The following is a 21,148-nucleotide window of genomic DNA, read 5'->3' as shown; positions in this document are numbered from 1 at the left end:
GGAAAGGAGGCTGTGGATGGGGGACGGGGGACGTGGGTTGGCACTTATATCCGAATGTGGACAAAGCACTGAGTTAGTGGAACTTTACTTCGGAAGCCTGAGCGGGGGCTTTGGGGTCCAGAACCGGCATTGTTGCAAGCACTGTGTTGGGTGGTTTGCGTGCGTTATATCAGAGCTTCCTTCACGTGATACTCGTACGTACACAGAAAAACTGAGGTTCTGATATATTAAGTAACTTGCCTGAGGTTACCAAATGGAAGGTAGAGGGAGTTTTCAAGTCTAGATTTAACTGACTTCAAAATCTGTAGCTTTTCCCGTATGCCTGCCTCCCGTTCATATCTGGATTCCTGGAAGCAAAATCTCCAAATCCACAGATCTGAAACACTGGGACTACCCCAGCTGGTGTTCTTTTAACTCCTCCAGCACCTACCTCCTTCACTCTGCTCAGGGAGTGGAAGAAGCGTGTCAGGTAGGAGAGGTGAGCACAGGCTGGGCCCTAAAAGACGTTGCCAAGGTCTCAGCAGTTGGGACTTCATCCTGCAGGTAACGGGTAATATTGAAAGTTTTGCCAGGGAGTGGCCCAAATCGACGTTACCATCTATTGAAGTCTCACTCTGTGGCAGTCATCCTTTTCCTGTCAGTTGATTGGAAGCATTCAGATGCCCGTGTGAATTCTCAGAGACCATGGTGCACCTTCGAGGACCCCAGAGATCCTAGGCTCCCAAGTGGGGAGCCCCCAGTAGGGAAAATGAGATTGGGATTTAGAAAGGTGCAGAAGAGTAAAGAGGTGTTCTAGATCTCCCTTGAGTCAATTTCGTGAATGCTCAGAGTGGTGTGTCCCTGTCACCTGAACTCTGCTAAGCAGCAGCTACCCCAAGTAAATACAGGGACCTCTCAGTGAGTCTCAGCGTGGCCAGGTGGCATGGGATTGGGAATCAGTCGGCTGGTACATATTGGGTTGGCCAAAAAGTTGGTTTGGTATCTTCCGTAGGGTGGCTCTGGTAGCACTTCATTGTCTTTAAATTCACTCAAAGCAATTTTGTTAGGTTATATTGTGACAGCTGTCACATCAGTGTGCATTTTGAAAGACTTGTCAAAATTGGTGAATTTTTATGTAGCCATTTTAATATTGAAGATGGAGGAAGATATACACATTTTCAGCGTATTATGCTTTATCATTTCAAGAAAGGTAAAAATGCAACCGAAGCGGAAAAAAATTGTGCAGTGTATGGAGAAGGCGCAGTGATTGATCGAACGTGTCAAAAGTGGTTTGCAATGTTTCTTGGTACTATTGGCATTTTGGCCAAATGATTCTTTGGTGTGGGGCTGTCTTATGCATTGGAAGATGTTAAGCAGCACCCTGGCCTCTACCCACTAGAGGCCAATAGCAGGAGATGGCCGGCATACTCAAAATACCCGAATCAATAAAGTTATTGGGGAAAATTTTAAATATGTCTTTTATGGAAAAAACTGAACAGAATTTCTGGCCAACCCGATACAATGAGTCTGGTATCTTCCTAACGGGTCAACTTTGGTGCTGGGCTGCAGCTGGCGGCGGCATCTGCTGTGTGGGAGAGGGGAGTCTGAGGGATCCCTCTTGAGCTTCCGAAAGTCTGTCACCTGCCTCTGCCAGGATAGTCCAGCATTCGCTTGTTTCTCCTGCTGAGCACCTGCGACCTGTTAAGGGTGAAGGGTCCCAGAAGCAGCAGCGCCAGTAGCAGGAAGAGAGCAGGTGTGTGGGTGCTATTCAAACCCCTTTCTTTGTCTCCCCCTTGCCTTATTCCACATATACTGGCCAGGGCAGCAGAGCCCCGAGCACCTGTGCTTGTGTGGACTTTCCGCAGTCAAGAGGAGGGGAACACGCTCCTCTTCAGGAGAGGAATTTAATGGAGAAATTGTTTTAACTGCCTGCCCCTGGGTTTCGGCCCAGGGCCTCAGACTTGGATGGAAGAACGTATCTTGGCAGCTTCCTGGAGCCCAAGGGAGCCCCTCATCTTTTACTAAATGGACACATTTGTTTGTTTATACAGGTGTGACATTAGTGACGGTTTCATGGTGCTTCCCTCTAACTCCCCATCCTGCCCCATGCCCCTTCTGCACCCCTGTCCCCCCTGGCCCTGCCGATCAAGGGTGCCACCCTCGCTGGCCGTTCTGTGCAGAGTGGCTCTGCGCCCACTTCTAACAAGCTCAAGTTTTGTGGGTCCTCTGGGCATTCCAATGTTCGGGGGTGGCTCACCCCCTCACAAAGGGAAAGAGAGCACCCCGGTTGGTTTCTAGGCAAGGCTGCCTGCCCCCTCCTAAGTGCATCTGTAGGTTTCATAGTCCCCAGGGTTTGAGAAGGAAAGTTTCCATTTTCCCCAACATCACACGTGTAAGTTCATTCTTCTTCCCATTTCTAGGTAGACACCCAAGACCTGCTCAGTAAATGTCTCTCCTGACCAAATTGTTGCACTCTGAAGATGCAGGCCCTGAACTGATTTTAAGTCCTATTATTCTGAGGTGTAAGCTTAGTGTGATTCTAGCTCAGTAGTGTGGAGGTTCCTTGTCTTTCTAAAGAGAAGTAGTGAAAAGGGAGGCGTGTGTATGTGTGTGTGTGTAAAGGTACATCTGTGTGTGCGCATCCATTGGAACCTCTTCGTGCTTTCAATGCCCTGTGATTAAAACATGAGTGTGTGTGGAAGCGAAGTTGAAATCTCTGAACACCGGGATCGCAGCCTGATCTCTAGCCATGCGGATTGATTGATTTAAGCTCACCGCCTCAGAAAATTTCCCCATCGCAGACAAAGCATCAGCCCACGGGAACACTGGGGTCTTCCCTCAGGACCCAGGCGCATTCCTTAATTAGTGTCTGAGTTTCCTCATGGTGTTATTAGGAACTCGGAATTTCAGAAGCACAGAAGAAAACTAATTTTTTTTTCAGGGAGGCGTTCTTTTTAAAACCACTGAAGTAACTTTATAGTTTATTTTCCCTTGTCTGATTGCAATCTCCCAAGTTGCTGATAGTTCGCCTTTGAACTGAGTCAGCTTTGATCAGGGGTATGGCAGCCAGACAGGTCATTTTTACTGTGTGTGACTTAGTCCAGCCAGTTTGGCGACAGTGAAGTCCCTTCCTGGTGAGAGGAGTGGCAAGTGGTAGACACAAAGTCAGCCTGGGAGGAGGCAGCCTGCCCCCTGACTAGGACCGACAGCCCCTTCCCCCCGGTACCTGTTGGGTCTCCCATAGGCAGTTCCCTTCCGGCCCTGTGCTCCCGTGGGGTGAGGTTCATGCAGTCACCCTCTGGCACTTCTCCTTTGCTGTGTCTTCCCAGGCCCAGCATTCCTGCAGGTCGTTAGGTGATAAACAGGTTGTCTCCACCCCCTCCCCCTCTCCTTTTCCTGCTCCCTCTTTGATGCTTGCTTCTCCCCAGGCAAAGGGTGCCGCCATGACTGTTCCCCGCAGGATCTGTGCTTGCTCTGTAGAGGAAGGCAGTTTCGGGCTCCACCGGTGGAAGTATGATGTCAGGCGCATGCACACTGGTTGCTCTGTATTCCATGAGCCAGTCTGACCACACTGGGGACCATTTTCAGAGGATGTGGCTGAGCTGGAACATGCCCCTCTTCTGGCATGGTGACAAAGAGGGCCGCCTCCTGGGTGAACCTGTCTGAGTTTGAATCGTGACCCCGTCACTTACCAGCTCTGTAACCTTGGGTGAATTGTGTCACCGTGAGCTTCTATTCTTCAAGATGTAAAATGAACAGAATAATAGTCCTGAACCCTGAGGGTTGTGAGGATTGATTAGAAGTGCCTCTAGAGTGTATAGTATAGGGTTGCCACATACTATGTGCTTAATAAATAAGAGCTAAGATTGTTACTTTCATTTTTATAATCACTATTGTCATCGTTATCCATCATCACCCTCTTTCTAGAAGCAGCCATGGTGTGGGAGAACCAAAGCCTTGCTCTGTGAGTGGTGAGTGTAGGAAGGTGAGACACTTTCATTCTATAAAGACTCGTGGAAGAGCCATTACGCCACTTTCTCTCTCTGCAGGGTTGGAAGAATTAATCTCTGGGGTCCGCGCCACCAAACTAAGACCAAAATTCAATTTAGTGGAAGGAAGAGCTTTCTAAGGTAGTGTCAGATGGCTTCCCCAGGGTTAGAGAGGGCTTCATCCCTGGGGAAACACAGCCTGGGGCTTGTGTAGGGGATTCATGTGTCAGAAGGGAGACAGGAGAGGATTGTGTGACTCTGGGTTTCAGGAGATCTGGTGCTGTTTGTTTTTCAGGAAAGGCCACCTAGCCGAAGGTACCGCACTCCCCAGTCAGACAGCGACTTCCTGTGTGACTGCTGAAGCCTGTGGTCTGTGGACTGGCTTATTGTTTCATCTTTTAAATAGGACAATGTCCATGCTCCTGATCCGGGCTTGAATGAATGATTCATTCAGGATCCTTAAAGCAGTGAGGCCTCATTGCTCTTGTTCTGGCTGGGCTCAGAGAATGTGTCAGTGTTCATTCATCCTGGGGAGGGGTTTGTGGGGACAAGAAAGGGTCGGCAGGGACAGGCAGTTTGCAGGACTTCTGCTCTCCCACACGAATAAGCCCACTACGGAAGTCGCACAGATTAGGCTATGTCTTCATTCATGAGAAGCCAGTGAGTGTAAACCAGAGAACACAGACACAGAGGGGAGGGCCCGTCCTGTTCGCTGTAAACAGTTGTGATCGCAGAGAGAGGCTTCCTTTCCAGTCCTCTCCAGGTTCGTCAGGGCCTTTTGCAACGACGGTCCTGTGTTCAGGCTGGGGTTTATTTTTTACCGGAGATACAGATGTTTCCGCTCTTATACAAGATTTCATTAAAGCTCCACCAGTGGTTTACCGTGACGAGAGACTGCCAAGGTTAATATTTCTGCAGTACATTCCCGTCTGTTCACTCTTGGCACCAAAAAACTCCCAGGTGGGCATATCGTGCTGGTGCCACATATCAGAACTGTAGAGCGGAATCTCCAGTGCGTCTGTTTAACTTAGAGGGGGCCTCTGATCGCACAGTGTCAGCCTTGCCGTGGGACCCCAGCAGGGAGAACATTGCAGCTCGCCCTTTAACGGTTCTCTCTAGCTGCAGAGGCTGCCACGGCTACGCAGTTTGGGACAGGGACAGAGGACAAGAGAGCAGTGGACAGTGTGAAATGCCACCTCCTTCCAAGTTATGTGCCGAAACGGTGGCAGCATAGCTTCATGATGAGGACACTTGTAGGTTCAGATCCTGTGCGGCTTAGGAGAGTCACCCATTTAGAGTGTCAGTTGCCTCATCCGTACAATGGGGTAGTCATTTCTGCCTCAGGGCAGAAATGCGAGGGTGGGCTGAGGTACTGCATATAATTCATTGAGCAAAAGCAGGGTGCCCTGGCACAGGAGCGTGCTTGTGAGAGAGATGGTTGGTGGGGGATAATGGACAGGCCAGGAAGCCCCTCACTCTTCTGTCTGCTTTGTGATGGAGAGACTTGTGCACAACAGAACCGGTTCTGCCACCTTCCAGCAGGAAGGGGCCAGGTTAAAAATAAGAGCAGCCTGACTCCTTTGACGTGTTTCTCCTCTGCCTTGCCTTATCGGAGGCTCATGGAACTGGGAAATGGTCGCAGAAACGTGGGCCTTGTCTAGGAACATTTGGCGCGGGTAAGGAGAGTTTGAAGATGGGAGGGCTGGGATGAAGGGTGAGGCATGAGCGAGATGCTCTAATGTGGTCTGTGGCCGTTGTGCTTACTGACTTTTACTACTGACTTTGTGAATTCAGGTCTGCTCCACCGGGTCGGAGCGGAAAGAGACTGACTGCACGCGGTTGGATGTGTTTCGGTGTCTCTGCTGAGTTGTCGGGTCATCTGTTTGAAAGTATATAATGTTCATTCTAGATGTATAGGGCTCCGCTGAAGAAGAGAGTAGGGAAGAATTATTTATTTTCAGTTGTGGTTGGGCAAACATCTGTCTAGTTATCTAGGATTGTTTTAATCTGTGTTCTGTACACCATCTGCCTCACACAGCACAGCGCGGTGGCGATGGCGCAATTTCTGCCTTTCAGTCTTGCACGATATGTAAGTGCATTGTGAGTCCTCGACAAAAGACTGTCTTTATTTCATTTGGAAGGCAAGGCAGATTAGAGTCCAATCTTGTGGTGGTCAGCGATCAGGTCTGGGAGTGGTGTTGGGGGAGGGGCACTCTAGCAATCAGAATATTGTGGTAACCAGGACATTCCAGTTCCTGGCTGTACTGGATGACTAATGACACAGTGGATAATATGTTCCTTGCTGGTTTCTTTATAATCCATTAAATCCATCTATACTTCCTTCTGTCCTGCCTTTCTTCCGTCTGTCCATTCACCCATCCGTCCCACCATCCTACAATCACTGATTGGCACTTGAGTTGGCACTGCACCTGCGAAGGCATATGGGGAAAATGGTCATGGGTCCTGCCCTCAGAGACCGTAAAATGTGAGTGAAATAGGAGTGAAGACACTGAAGTACCTGGATGAAAAGCCCAAGGAAAATTTGGGGGCCCGGGGAAGAATGGTGTTTGAACCAAAAGCTCTTTGAGAAATACACCGGCTCCTAATTTGGGAGGACTTTGCATTTCCACCTCGGAGCACAGGCCCAGAGGGCGGAAAGAGGTGGTTCTCTGTGAGGAGTTGCCACCAGTTGCACGGGGCTGAAGTAAAGGACAGGGGCGGGAAATCAGGGGGCCTGCTTAAGTAGCAGTTCTTGAAAGTCAAGTTAAGGTTTTGGGACTTGATTCTGCAGGTCCTAGGGATTGCTTTTACAGGGAGTGTGGCCGAGGGGAGACTCTGGCCGGCCCTTGTTGCGTCTGGACGCGTGCTGATGGACCCCGAGAGGTTCTTCACTTGTTACAGGTTGGGCGTTAGCAGTCTCATTGATGTCGGGGGCTAATGCAGCAGCACAGGCGTGTGTAGTGCCACCCTTATTTTCTCCTTTCACAGCTGCTTTTCTTTCTTCTCTAACCTCTCCTTACCTTGCAGTTTTTCTTTCTTTTATCTGCAGTTTTCCCACTATCTGGAAACATTCCTGTAAGACCTGCTCTCCTACCTCACCTCTCAGCCCTCTAGGAATTTGGGAGTTTGGAGAAGAGAGGTTCAGCCTCCATGACCTCTTCTATCTTTGGAATCTGTCCCTTGGCTATAAATAAGGCTGTTGCTTAGTGTCAGTATTGATGGTATTTGCAGCTGTCCTCTGGGAGAGGGACTCAGACGAATAACCCATTTTCAAGAGGACACAGCCATTAGGTGACAGCTATTTATGGTTCCTATTGACCAGAACCTAACCTGAACTGTCACTGCCATTAACATTTCATGTGCCATGAAGCCGCCTTTCCTTATCGGGCTGTCTCTTTCCATTTATCTGAAATATCTCACTGTGTTGGTCTAGGTTCTTCAAAAAGATGAGCTATGAAATCTGAAGGGACTTCTGTGTTCTGGCTGCTGGGATCATCCCTGGTGCACCTTCTTCCCCCCGCCCCCCAAGCCAGCCAGCATCCCTCTAACCCAGGGTCTTCACCTCTCCATTTTGTTGAAGCGAACACCGAGCGCCGGAAGGCTAAGTGGCTTGCCCAGAGGTACCAGGTCAGTGGGGAAGTGACAGAGCCAGAATTCTAGCCAACTGCTGCCTGGAATCAAAGCCTGGATAACTTCCACGAAACCATGCATGTCTGGTTTCTGAACCTGGAATGTCACTACAGAGGGTTTTATTTATTTATTTCGTCCCCTGATAGTTCAGTCACTTGGAGTTGATTGAACAGCAGTTTTTAAAAGCTCATTCATCCTGAGTTTGCCTTAGTAGCCACGGCATTCCCTCTGTATAGAGTTTCTTTCCCACACCCTTATATGAAAAGAAACAAGGCCTTAAAATGTCAGGCAGAATCTCCTCTGGCTTTGTACGCTAATGTATTTTATAGATGGCTGAATTCTCCGGCGAACTTCTCATTGGAAAATATCCCTTTCCTGAGTTCTGTTTCTCCATCAAAGGGATATTACATGGTATGTGATAACTATTTTTTAGTGGCCTTGACATTGAAGTTCTGGGTAGGAAATTATCCTGCATTAGTCACCTCTGCTGTCATCAGATCCCTTTCATCTCAAGTACCTGCACTTCTTCAACTTCAACTTTGGAACTTGAGAAGCCCTGGGGCCCGGGGAAAGTCCTCTTGATCTCAGCATTCATGTGGATTCTTAGGAAGGAGGTGCGCTGGTTAAGAACCTGGTCTTTGAAAGCAGAAGGTCTAGGTCAAATGTCAACCTTCCCTCTTGACTTCTGGACATGAGGCAAATATAACATCTCTGAACCTCAGTTCTCTTATCTGTGAGATGAAGATACCTTCTGGACCGGGGGTGGAGAATTGGTTGTGATGTTCTCATCGTTTTTGTATGCTACCATATGCCAGCGCTCCGCTACGTTGGAAAAGACAGTGCTGGAGCCCCTCCCTTGGGGGACATACCTAACAACCAGGCTGCCCGTCTCATGGTATAATACAGATTTTCTAAATACTAGGAAGTAACCTGGGTGTTGATGAAATGCTCCTCCTCTCCCCTTGCAGAGATAATTACCCATATATTTGCACGTGGAGCGTGGTCTGATCGTTCCTAACCCTGCCGGGGCATCAGAGTCCTCTAGAGAACTTTGGAAAGAGGGCAGATGTGTGGGTCGTTCAGACCTGTGGACTCATATTCTTTGAGGGTGGGGCCTGGGCATCTGTGTTTTTTTAAATCTCCCCAGGGGAACTCCAGCACGAAGCAAGAGTCTACTCATTGAGACTACTCATGTAACTGGCATATTGGGCCAGTGTGATTGTGGACAAATCTCACTGGGTGTTTTTCCTGCCCTAGGTGAAGGCTCTGGCTGCCCATGGCCTTTCTGCTCCCTCACAGACTGCCCTTGGTCACAGTCAGTTGCAAAGATAGTCTCAAACGAGAAATGACAATATCCCCCTCACACAACTACCTGAAGCTCCGAACTTGAATTCCGGTCAGTACCCTGCAGGGTGAGAGCAGTTGGCCCTCCTCCACACCCAGGGGTCTCTGCAGAGGGAAAGACGCTTACTGGGAGGGACCTGCCTGAGCCGGTGTGCTGCTCTGTTGAGAGCAGGCGCCTTTCTTTTGTGAGGCACTTCTAGGTATGTGCTCTCTCCGGGGAGATACTCTAATCCTTTGTCCTAATGGTGGGGGCTGCAGGCCAGTCCCTGCCTGTGGTCTCCTGACTCCACCACTGAAACCATCAGCCATGCCCCCTCTCTCCCCCTCTAGATACTCAGGGCGGGAGTCAGATCACAGACCGCAGCGTCCCTCACTGCAGGAATATTCCGGTCAGGCTCTCCAGTGGCCTCACCGAAGCGCATACCCACCCACTCCAACCTGGAGCAGCATGTGTTCATAGCACGTGGTTCTCCAGTGATACCCTCCTATCAAAGAATTCCCTGTCCCCACACTCTCATCTGTTTTTACATCTTCCATCCAGTGGAGCAGGAAGCGTCTAGACTCTGGCCCCATGATTTTCCTTTGAATACTGCATTTTGCACGTGGCCCCATGCTTCCCTTGGTGCCTCTGTTGAAGCCCTGACTTAGAAGCAGCCCTAGTGTCACGTGGGCTCACCTGCATGGTGGCCAGTGGCTTGAGCCGTCAGGTCAGACAGGCTTGGCTTTAAGACAGGAAGCAAGAGTTTTAACCTCTCCGAACCTCAGATTCCTTGTGAGTCTGGGACTAGTCCTAGAAACTAACTCCAGGATTCTGAGGATTAAACGTGACAAGTGCATATAAAGGGCTTATTGCCTGACACGTAGGAAGTGCTCAGCGGTACCCATTATCCAGCTCAGGTCGGCTGAAACTCTAGCCACCTTAGCTGCCTTCTTTGAAACTTGGTTTGCGGTCTGGCGGCCAGCTGGAGCGGGGCTGCATCCTCACTGCTCCACGGAGAAACACTCTCGGCTTGGCCAGTTCCTTGTCCAGAAGCCACCAGGGGAAAGCCTCACTGAGAAAGGCTCACAAAAGCAGGGTCACAAGAGCTAACTGAATTAAGCAAGTTATCAGGCAGTAGAAAACACAGATTTACATCTATGAAGCAGATGGCCAGGGCACGATGATTAAATTAGTTTTATTATATTTGGAGGAATTAATTTGTCACTTTATTATTTTTTTCTTTTGTTTTTTTAAAAAAGAGAGATGTGATTTTGTTATCTCTGGCAAAAGTGATTTGTAGAAAGAGTTTATCCTTTAATGGAAAACAGGGATGTGGCAGGACCTTGAAAGAACTTTTCCTTCTAATTGTCTATTAATAGTTGGTACAATTATGCAGAATGTGGCCCAGTGAACAGAAATGCTGCCACCTATTGCTGGTAAAAGCCAGCTTCTGTTAGCAATCACATGGAGAGCATTTTTTTCCTCTTAAAAATTTTTCAGAACATGGACCATTGCGTTTTCATGTCATTTTGAAAACATTTTCGCTGTACTGAAGTTCTGGGGACCTGGTGTTTTCTAACTACATTAGCAGTTACAGTGTCTTACACCACCTTTGGTCTGGTTAGCTTGAGGGAACCTCAGGCATTTCGATTTCCTTCTTTGGAAGGTGAGGAAGAATCAGATGCAGAATCTTTAAGGACAAATGGGATCTTTTGAGTTTGGGCTCAGGGTCATTAACTGGGAGAGTCCCAATCTTATTCTTTGGGTACAAATAGTTCTTTCATGGTCCTTTGAAAGGATCAAAGCAAAACCTGGAGTTTTGAATGCTTTCTTTTTTTTGTTAAGTCCTTTTATTCTTAATAGTTACTAATGAGCATTCCAGCCGGTAGGAAGAGTTTATTATACGTAGTAACTAGGCTGTAAACTTTATACATATAACTGTGTATGGTGTGTTTGTGTGAGTGTGTGTGTACAAGTAAATGATATTTCTGAAATTTTGTTCCAGAGCTAACATCAGACAAAGCATTCTGCCCTGAAATGGCTGGATCCACATGCTATCCATGGGGGGTTAGGAATTGGGCATTTGAATCTGGCTGTGGAACTTTGTATATTTTTAATCAACCTTTTTTAAATTTTAGAATGGATTTAAGTTTATAGAAGAGTGGTGAAGATCGTACAGGGAGTTCCCGTGTATCCCGCACCCAGTGTCCCTGTTGTTGACTTACGTGAAGGAATGAAGCAGTGTTAAAGCAGCGTCGTTAACCACAGTCTGTACCTTCCTCAGATCTCCCTACGTTTTAAATCTGACGTCCTTTGCCTGTTCCAGAATCCCCCCCGGTGCACACTGTTGCATGTAGTTGTCACGTCTTCTCAGGCTGGCTCCTCGCGGCTGTGACAGTTTGTCAGACTTACCTTCGCAGTTTTGAGGGGTACTGGTCAGGTATTTTGTGGAGTGTGCCCCCTGCCCCTGTTGAGACCTGCCTGATGCTTTTCCTCGTGATTAGACTGGGGTTGTGGGGTTTGGAGAGGAAGACCTCAGAGGCAAAGTGCCGTTCCCATCACATGTTGTCAGGGGGCATGCCGTCAACATGCCTTACCGATGCCGAAGTTAATCTTGGTCACCTGGTGTCTGTAAAGCTCCCATAAAGCTGCCCTTCCCTCCCATTCTGTACCGTTCTCTGTGCAGCCCACACTTCAGAAGTGGCCATTCGTGCTTCCCTTCCTTGAATAGCTACATAAATTATTTAAAATTCTGTTTGCATGAGGGATTGTTCTGTTGTCTCCACTTATTTATTTATTGAATCATTTATTTCTATCAGTATGGAATAACGGATATTTGTTCCCTATTGGGTTTCCATCTAATACTACTTTATTAATTTTGTTGCTCAACTCTTCCCCTCCGTGGCCCCTGGGCGCCCTTTCCCTCAGCTCCTGTGTCCCTTTGACATGCCCCATCAGTGTGCTTTGCTGTGGGGGCACGTCCTTACCTTCTGGCGCTGCGTTGTGCTCCAGGTCCATCTTGAATATTTTCTGTCACAGACCAAGAGTCAGCAATTTCTCTCAGGAGCTCTGCTTCCTCGTGTTGGAAAATAGTATTACAAATGAAGATACAGGCACTGAGTATGTTGCCACTAGGGTGTCTCATGTTGGTTTTTCTCATCATCCTCTCCCCAGTAAGGGTGCATGGTACGTACTCCATAAATATTTGTTGAATAAAGCGTGAAATTGCATTTAGTATTAACGAGGAGGAAAAATTAAATATGATTTATTGAACCCTTCCTATATGCCAAATGCCTTTCCAGATCCTTTTGAAATAGTGTCCAGTCTAGGGGTTTCAGTCGGGCCTGGTTGGCATGAGAAGCCATGCCCTTTCTATCTCGGTGTTCCTACTGCGGGAAGCCCCTCGTTTTGAGTCGCATGTCACTGGAGCACCCACTGGCCTGGCTGGAGCTGTGTGGGTGGCCCAGGAAGAGGCCAGACGGGGAGAAACGGTGGCACCCATTTAGAGTCTCACCAAGGCCTCATTAGGAAATCGACTCCAATCTGGTTTGGGGAGAAGGGTGCTTTTTCCTGCCTTTTCTGTCTTGCATTGAAGGTGACTTTGATTTACAAGTCTGTGGGTTGGATCAGGAAAGGAGGCTTCCGTGGGTAGAAAAGATCAATTAAATGATTATCCCAGCTGTCACACACTAATGCCTTTCTTACCGAGTTTCAGAATCAGGAAGCAGAAGGCCACCGCATTTAGCCTTTCACAGGAAATCTAATTGCCAACTTTGTGATGCCAAGTCTTATTAGATTGGGAAGAGCCGAGCTAGCGGCTGGCAGGCCCTAAAAAGAGCTTCCCACTGGCCACCTGGAGTTCTAAATGACCTCCTTCTCTTCTTTTGTGGGTGCTTTTGCTGAAGTTTTGTGATTTGTATTTTTCTGTGATTTTTGTCTGAGTTCTAGGGGGTGGGGACTTTAAACTTGGTAGCAGTCAAAAACTATTGATTGGATTCCCACATGTGCTAGGTGCTGGGCATTTTCACAGACCAGTGGCTGGGGATTTTAGAGGTGAGTAAAACCACAGGTTCCTGTTGTTTAGAGTCCTTCCCCTGGAATGTTCTTCCGCTAGATCAGTGGGTCCCAAACTGTAGTGTGCCTGAGAATCATCTGGGGAGCTTGTTCAAACCCAGCCTGGGGGGGTCCACCCTCAAGTTGCTGATTCAGGAGGTCTGGAGTGGGCCCTGAGAATCTGCATTTTTAATAAGTTCCCAGATGACGCTGCTACTGCTGGTCTGGGAGAACCACTCCCCTGAGTCTTTGCATGGTTGTCCCCTCCTTATCTGTTAGGTCTCTAAACATCACTTCCTTAGACAGGCCATTCTAGATTTCTCTACCGTAGTATCCCTCCACTCCTCACCATTCATTCTCTATTGCATTTCTGTCATAGCACTTATCGTCTGCTGATACTGGCTTGCTCATTAGTGTATCGCCATTTTCTCTCTCTCTGTCACCCCTCATCCTCAGTAGAATAAAGCCCCATGAGAGCACTTTTCTTACTCACTGTTGATTCCTCTGAGCCTGGAAGAGTACCTGCCACAGAGTACATGCTCCGTAAATACCTGTGTGAATGAAATGATTCAAGCGTAATGCATCATATGAAGGAGGGGTCTCGGCCGCCACGGGAGCACAGCAGATAGACCTCAGGTGGGGCAAAGACGTGGCGTTGCTTCCCACACGGAGCAGTTTCTGGTTGTGGTTCTCACACCTATTTCAAATGCTGCACACCAGCATGTTTCCTGCAAGGTTATAGGCTCGAGGATTTGTTCGGAGATCTCAGTAGCCCACTCTGGATTTGTTTCATTTTTCCATAGCCTTCCCATGGTCCCGTCCACACTGTAAAAAAAAAAAAAAGGCATTCTCAAAAGCATAACAGAAACCCGCCTGGCAAGCACCTCTTGCACAAACTGGTACCGTAAGCTCCTAGGTCCCGGTCACTGATCTTGGAGAGAAGCGCATCCTGAAGTAGGCTGCCCCTGATGGCCTTCCTCCTGAAGTCTGCACTTGTCCAGTTGCTGAGATCTGGGATCTGGCGGCCACGAAAATGCCCGGGTAGCCTCTTCAGAACCTCTGCAGAGTTGAATGCAGGCTCACATTCTCTTCCTTTGCAGGAGTAAGATCCCTTTCCTTCGTCAGCCTGTTGAGAAATGGAAGGGCGGGCGGTGTTATTCTTCCCTTTGACAGAGAGACAGTGACAGGAAAGAGACAAGGCACGTGTGGGCCCCACACAACCAACAGCACAGACAAAGGTTGTCAAAACCTCACTGCAGAACATGAGAGCACACCAGGCTTCCGCTCGTGTGTGGCTGCAGCAGCCGCTGCCCCGTTCAAGTGCAGTGTGTGTGGCCCCGTGGCCTTGAGCTTCCTCACCAAGCCTGTGCCATGTGTGGGTGAGGAGGGGGCCATCCCGAGTTTGTTTGCCTGGGACAGCAAAGGAACTGTGATTTATTTCCCTTAATGTAAGCACGAAGAGTCAGATTATTTTGGAGAGCGAAGAGTTTGCTGGGGAGATGGGGAGGGAGAACTGTAGCCGGCTGCAATTGGGGCTGAGGGCCAGAGGGCCGCCCAGCGGGTTGGGGTAACATAAGCTGCTGCTATTCAGGAGGTGGCCTGTGTCAGAAAATCTGGCCACAGCGGGAGTGTGACTTCAGCTAAAATTAACCTTCGAGGCTTCACACGCCTCCACAGTGCTTTGAACTAGACACCCCAAGAGGGCGCAGGCGGAGGAGTGCTGGGACCGTGCTGTAGGTCAGGCCATGCCTATAAGCATCAACGTATGGGTTCCCATCCGGGGCCAAAGCTGGGACTCCTGCGACCATTATAAAGTGGTAAGCAACCTTGAGGGACTCTGGCAGGGTCTGTGGGGAGAGAGGATGAAGTTTGCTTGAATTGGGATTGTGTTTAGAGGTGGTTCCAGTCTATATTCTATGCGAGGTAGGAACACGAGGATTCCAAGCCAGTCTTTCATCTGCAGAACGCTTTCCTGGAACTAACTGCCACCTTCTTGTTGCGTTTTGCTTCCTGTGTCCTCCCTGGTGTGGACCCAGTGGTGTATTTTTAGAGCAGGTAGAGAGGGTGTGTCTGGAAGTTGTTGATGGCCTGAAAAAATACAATCGCAAACCCCAATGGCAACAGTTGGGGTGGAGGATGCCAACAGGAGGTGGTGGATCTCAGATGGGGAGGAAGAGTGACCTCCGTTAAGGGTTTGAAGAGCCATAAGGAGTACTCTGGAGGGCTTCACTGCAGAAGCGCTTTCTCCTCCTGACCTCTCCTGCCCCTGGCCAGGACAGCCTGGATGGCATCTTTCAAGCCAGACAGCGGTACCTCTGTAGCTTTTTGCCTGCTGTGGGGAGTCCATTTGGGAGTTTGCAACATGAAACAACAAGGCAAGATGAGGTTGTTGTTGTTTTTTCCTTTGTGTCTTCTTAAACTTTAACCTGTTAACATAATCCCGGGGCTAATGGGAGTCCTGAGGCTTGTGACAGAGTGGTGCTGTGGTTTGACAATCAGAACGGTCACTTTGACGGGGTCTACTTAGCTTGCAAAAACGGCATAGTGTGTCCTCCTTCCCCCAGCCCCCCTCCTTGCCTCTCCCCCAGCCCACCTTCCTAGGCCCCAGGAACCTTATAAGCTTTAGTCAGGGCTTAGTTTCCAGGGAAGAGTGTGCTGCTCTTATTTGCTTAGTGATGATTGCACATAACTGACCTTAGGATGATGGATTACAAATTGTTTAAGCCCCTAAGACATTTGCCTGGCTGAGCAGATATTCTGTATCTGCAAGGATATGAATGGCGTCGATATGAATGCTGTAGAAAAAAACTCCCTACAGGTTTTTTTTTCTGGGGGGGGGGGGGGACACAGTTTTGAGGCCATTTTCTACATGAGCTGCTCTACTGAGTCCTCTGAATATTTTCCTCTTCTTGTTGCCTCCGTCCTCCGGGCATGTTGGCTCATTAAAGGTGGAAGGCTGCTGGGATATTGGACACTGCTATGTCCTTTGCTTCAGACGTCTAACACTGCCCAAGGCAAAGCACGATTAGCGGGGATGTCTTTGAGTTATTACTACTTTTTAGCTCTGGGACCTAGGCTCACTGCCCTGTGGAAGAGATTTCTTTTGGAGGCAGGCTGTTCAAAATAGATATTTCAGTAAAATGAAGCTAAAATGGTCTGTGGTTCTGAGCTTCGATGAACATTCTCATACTGCACGGGGATTTCCATCTGTGCTGAATCTGGCTGAGTAGACACAGGATTTGAATTCCTGTTTTCTCAGAAGATTCCCTCCTGTTTTGTCTGAGAAGTTTCTCCCCATCATGGCCATCCAGTGACCTGGCCTGGGTTTTGTAACTGCCCTGTGACAGACACCTGGATGGCCAGACAGTGTTGGAATACCTGGGCTGAGTGCCGATGCTAATCTTTGTCCAGCCGAGCCCGCTTTCTTCGTCTATGAAATGGGCAGAATGCAGCTGCCTCCCCTTTTCCCCAGGCTGTGCAAGGCTCAGGTTAGATGCTGTCTGCCCGAGAGCTTTATGAATCATGGGCACTGCAGATGGGAGGCTGAGCTGTTGCTGTTAGGACTTTATTCTTCTCCTGGAGATGAATCAATGAGGGCTTTCTCCCAGGACTTTGTAAAATAAATAGTAGCTTTGTGCAAATTGTTCTTTTGTGGTCTGGGCCGGGTTGTCCCCCAGGTAGGGGAGATGCTCCTTCTTTCCTGGGTGCCAGCTTGGTATCTTTTAGTCTTCCTAGTAAAAGTCTATTCAAAAACTACCAAACACAGAAAACGCTAAATACCCTGGGCCTGTGAGTTCTGACATCTGGCCTGGAGAGGGGCCCAGGGCACAACAGCCACTTCCACTGAGGCCAAGTCACTTGGCCGTGATGTTGCTGAGAAAGGAAGGAGACTCCTAACTGGAGAAGGGGCAGGTCAGTGCCAGACACAGCTGGGAACCGCCTGCCCTCCCGAGATTTCTGAAGCGTTGCCACACAACTTTCCCACAAGAGGCACAGCATTGTCTTTACCCGGCCCTGTGCCTCTGCCCAATGGGATGTTGCCCTGTGACCGTTTATGAGGATGTCAGACTGTGTGAGGTCCCCGTGGGCCCAATGACTGTGAGCCCCTGGACCTTCCTTAAGAAGCATCATTATCCTTCATCGAATACCTGTGTGTGCATGCTGACAGGTGCTTTCTTTTTCTCATTTAATCCTTAATGTAAGTTTATACTACGTACTATTACCTCCACCTCACAAATGCAGAAACTGCTCAGTTAAGTGACTTGCCTGGATTTAGGGGTGAAGCCAGGATCTGGCCCCGGATCTGGTCTCACGCTTGTAAGCACTCGCACAAACATTTTCCTCCTTGTCACATACAGTCAGGGAAATCCATGCAGTTATCCAGTTACACTTGGAAGTGGGGGAGGATAAGGATGCCTGCTGCCTCACCGACTTCCCAGGGCCCCTAAGCTATTCCACTGTCCTCTTCCTGAAAGAGAAACTAGAGCCAGATGCACTGGCCCCTTGCTTTCGCCCTACCTTCAGTCACAGCTCCTCCAGCAGGACAGTGGGCTGTCCATGGGTGCCCTCACGCTGGGGTCCTCACTGAGTCCCCTTCCCCTGATAAATCTGGCTGCTGTGTATCTTCTCAAGAAACTTGAGCCCGGGGAACCCTTAAACTACCATCTACTACGCAGGTTTCTTGGGTAAGAGAGTATCCTCAAATAATCACACAGCTTGTGTTGGGTATTGTGGATTTTAATAAGCAGCTTGTAGCCACTCACCTGTAGTGGTCTGAAGGGCCCTAAAAAGTCTCAACCAAAACAAAAAAAACATTCACAGATTAAAAAAAGAAAAGAAGAAGAAAAATCTCTCCTGAGCTTGCCAGAGTGATTAGGTTACATTTCCTCACATCAGTCTCCTGGCTTTAAAGTATTGATGACACCACTGGAAATGTAAAAATGTTAATTGGGAACAGTGACTCACCCGGCCATCCCCAGGGGCAGCTTCCCTGGGACCTAGCAAGCTCCCACGGAAGGGAAGGAGGTTCAGGTGAGTTTCAATCGCCCAGGTCAGGTGGAGGCAGGGCCTGGGAGCGAGGGAGCCCTGTGAGCAGGGCCCATTGGGACACCTCTGTGGGTGGTGGAGTTTCTGTGGGCGGCAGGGAGGGCCGGGCAGCTGGACACCGATGCCAAAACCCAGGAGGCTTATGGCTTTTCGTTTCAGCCAGTGTTCCTGCAGGCAAGTGCCCTGTTAGGTGCTGCACAGGGAGACCACGAGCTCACCGTCTGTCCGCTTGTCCCTGTGCGTAAACCTCATCACTCTGAACTGGGAGCGACCTACCCGTGCGTGCCTCCAGCTTGCGCTCTCCTGTCCCTTCACCCACTGGGAAGCAGGACTTGGCACCTCTTGGTTTACCTAAGAAGGATTTCGCTTGCCCTAGAAAGCACTAGTAAGAACATAGACTTTATTGAAAGGGGACAGTTCTGATCGTGTACAACTTCATGAAATGGCCCTGGATTTTGTTTCCAGGGCTTCTCCCATCCCCAGCTCCACAGACTCCCTGCTTCCCAGCCCTGAACCTCAGCTCTTTCTCTCCCTGAATTCTTTTTCTCACACAAAGCATTTTAGCTCAGTCTCTACTCCCCTAAATTTGCATACTCATATACCTCCCCTTTGACGGTGGGGTAGGGAACAATAACATAATATTTTTCCTGTTTCAACTGTGTTTGGTTAGTGGCTTAATGATTGGCTTTCTGGGGGGAAAGGGCTGACAGGTAGCACTTGCTGATTTTGTGATAAGTCTTCCAACCAAGGCTGAGTTCTGTCTACCCACCCGACATCTCTGGACAGGGACTCGGGAAGAGATGTGCAACAGGACACCTCTGTACACCGTTTCCTCTGTGTCCATACAATGGGACTACTCGGGCTCAAGAGCACAAACAATAGTAAAATGTAAGATAATTAGGAAGCGGTGAGTTTTGAGTATGTATTACGGCCTTTGACAATTTAATGGTAAGCATATATAATTTAATCTATTAAAAATATAATTCTGTTTATAGACAGTTCTAGAAAACGAACAAATGTCTAATGACAGAGCAGGTCGGTGTTAGCCTTGCCACAGCAGTGGAGGGAGGGATGAGTTGCAGGGGTTGCAGGGAAGTACTTGGGGTGGGTGGAAGTGTTGGGATTGTAGTGATGGTTTTGTGGGCATCTATAGTTCAGAACTCATCAAATTGTCCTTTTTTTAAAAAAGATTTTATTTATTTATTTTTAGAGAGGAGAAAGGAAGGAGAAAGGAGGGGAGAAACATCAACCTGTGGTTGCTTCTTTTGCGCCCCCTACTGGGGAACTGGCTCACAATCCAGGCATGTGCCCTAGACTGGGAGGTGGTGAACTGGCAACCCTTTGGTTTGCAGGCCAGCATTCAACCCACTGAGCCACACCAGCCAGGGCAAATTGTACATTTTTTATAAAGACTTTATTTATTTTTAGAGAAGAGGGAAGGGAGGGAGAAAGAAAGGGAGAGGAACATCAGTGTGTGGTTGCCTCTCGCCCCCCGCCCCCCTCCACTGGGAACCTGGCGCATGCCCTCACTGGGAATCAAACCAGTGACCCTTTGATTCATAGGCCAGTGCTCAATCCACTGAGCCACACCAGCCAGGGCAAATTGTACGTTTTAAATGTATGCAGGTCATTGTGTGTCAATTAAATTGTAGTAAAATTGTAGAAAAGAATTTTAAGACAATTTGGAAGTAAATATTTTATTATTTTTTAGACTATTCAATTTTCTAAGTTCAGCTTTATCATACACAAAGCTACATTTTTATCTGCTTCATTTTTTACTGTGGCTCATGAATGATTTGCCTGTGTATTTATTTTAGGTCGCTAGAGTGCCGTATATTTGGGCGTGGGGGTAACAGAAGTAACTTAATTTCAGTGGGCCTCTTTTTCTTCAGCTGTAAACTTAGGGTGGTATCAGATCACCAAAGACTCTCCTGTCACCGAAATTCTGTAACTGTAATTGTGAATGAATTGGTCTTTTGGGATTCAGAAACACCTCATAAAAGAACATTGCAGAGAATCAGAAATATCTAATCATACAGATTGTATTAATCCTTTTAGGGAATGTTTTGAATACCTAATTTCAGACCACTAATCTGGTAATGCGGCAAGGAAGGACAACAAGGAAATAGCTGCCCAAAGAAGAAAACCCAATCTTTGGTATTTTATTCTTTTTGATGAAATCGTAAACGAGATTTTCTTAATTTTTCTCTCTGATATTTCTTACAAATAATGGCTGTGTTTGACAACCTGCGTGCAGATGTCCTGAAAGTTTAACAATCAGCTCCTGAGCCAGTGCACGCCTGCTCTAGTTAGGTGTGTGTCTGTCCTTTTGAACAGAAGTTGAAGTTCACTGTCAGCCGGCTCCTGCTGTTAGGGTGCTGGGAATCCGCACAGCAGGGTGCGACCTGTCAGTTCCCGTTCTGTGCCTTGCGCCAGGACCGATCTAAAAGGTGCATGGACTTAGGTGATTTCGTGAACTTTATCCTCTGGGCAGTAAGAGGAGCAGGTTCATCCATCCCGTCCCTTCGTTCACCATCCATCTCCCCATTTAGTCATTCGTCTCTGAACACGGGTCAGTCTCTTCTTCCCTCCTCCCCCCATCCATCCGCTCCTTCATTTTCCATCCATCCATTCACCCTCCAGCAAGTTGATCGATGCTTTTTAATGAGCCCCTGTCATGAGTCAGACATAGTACTAGTGTTTCAAAGAAGTATAAAACATGTTCTCTACTGCTGAGAAGCTCCTGACTGAGAGAGATGTGAATAGGTAGTTGTGGTAGCCGTGCTAAGGGCATGTGCAAAGTGCTTTGGAGCCCAGGAGAAGGAACAATTAATTTTGTGTTGGGAGTGAGAAAGGGGGTTGGGCATAGGTTTACAGGGATTGACCCTTGACTGGGTTTTAAGACACTGAGTAGGCGTTTGCCAGGTGGTGGGTCAGAGATGGCGCCCGCGGCAGAGGGGACAGTGTGCACAGAGGCCCGGGCTGGGGAGCCAGGCACATGGGGTCGTTTAATTGTAAGTGCACCAGGGTTTCAGAGAAGGGAGGGAAGCCTGGCAGTCAGTGTTAGTTTCTAAGAGAAGGGACTATCCTGCTAAGTGGAGGAGATGAGGGAGGACATGCCAGCCCA

At 48.5% G+C, this 21,148-nt stretch overlaps 1 protein-coding gene across 6 annotated transcripts in view; it reads left to right on the top strand.

Annotated features, from left to right (window-relative positions):
* Window positions 1-21,148, top strand: part of NAV2 (neuron navigator 2) — a 679,412-nt gene that overhangs the window by 398,113 nt on the left and 260,151 nt on the right. Inside the window, exon 1 of one of the 6 annotated variants that reach the window (XM_053924023.1) lies at window positions 14,665-14,792. The exons of the other annotated variants lie outside the window; for them this stretch is intronic. Coding sequence (XP_053779998.1) covers window positions 14,721-14,792 — 72 coding nt within the window. The 5' untranslated portion in view covers window positions 14,665-14,720. Of the gene's footprint in view, window positions 1-14,664; window positions 14,793-21,148 lie in introns of those variants that run through there. 6 annotated transcript variants of the gene reach the window in all.

The sequence above is a fragment of the Desmodus rotundus genome, chromosome 5 (genome assembly GCF_022682495.2).
Source record: "Desmodus rotundus isolate HL8 chromosome 5, HLdesRot8A.1, whole genome shotgun sequence".
Taxonomy (NCBI): domain Eukaryota; kingdom Metazoa; phylum Chordata; class Mammalia; order Chiroptera; family Phyllostomidae; genus Desmodus; species Desmodus rotundus.
This window is presented reverse-complemented; position numbering and strand designations above follow the sequence as displayed.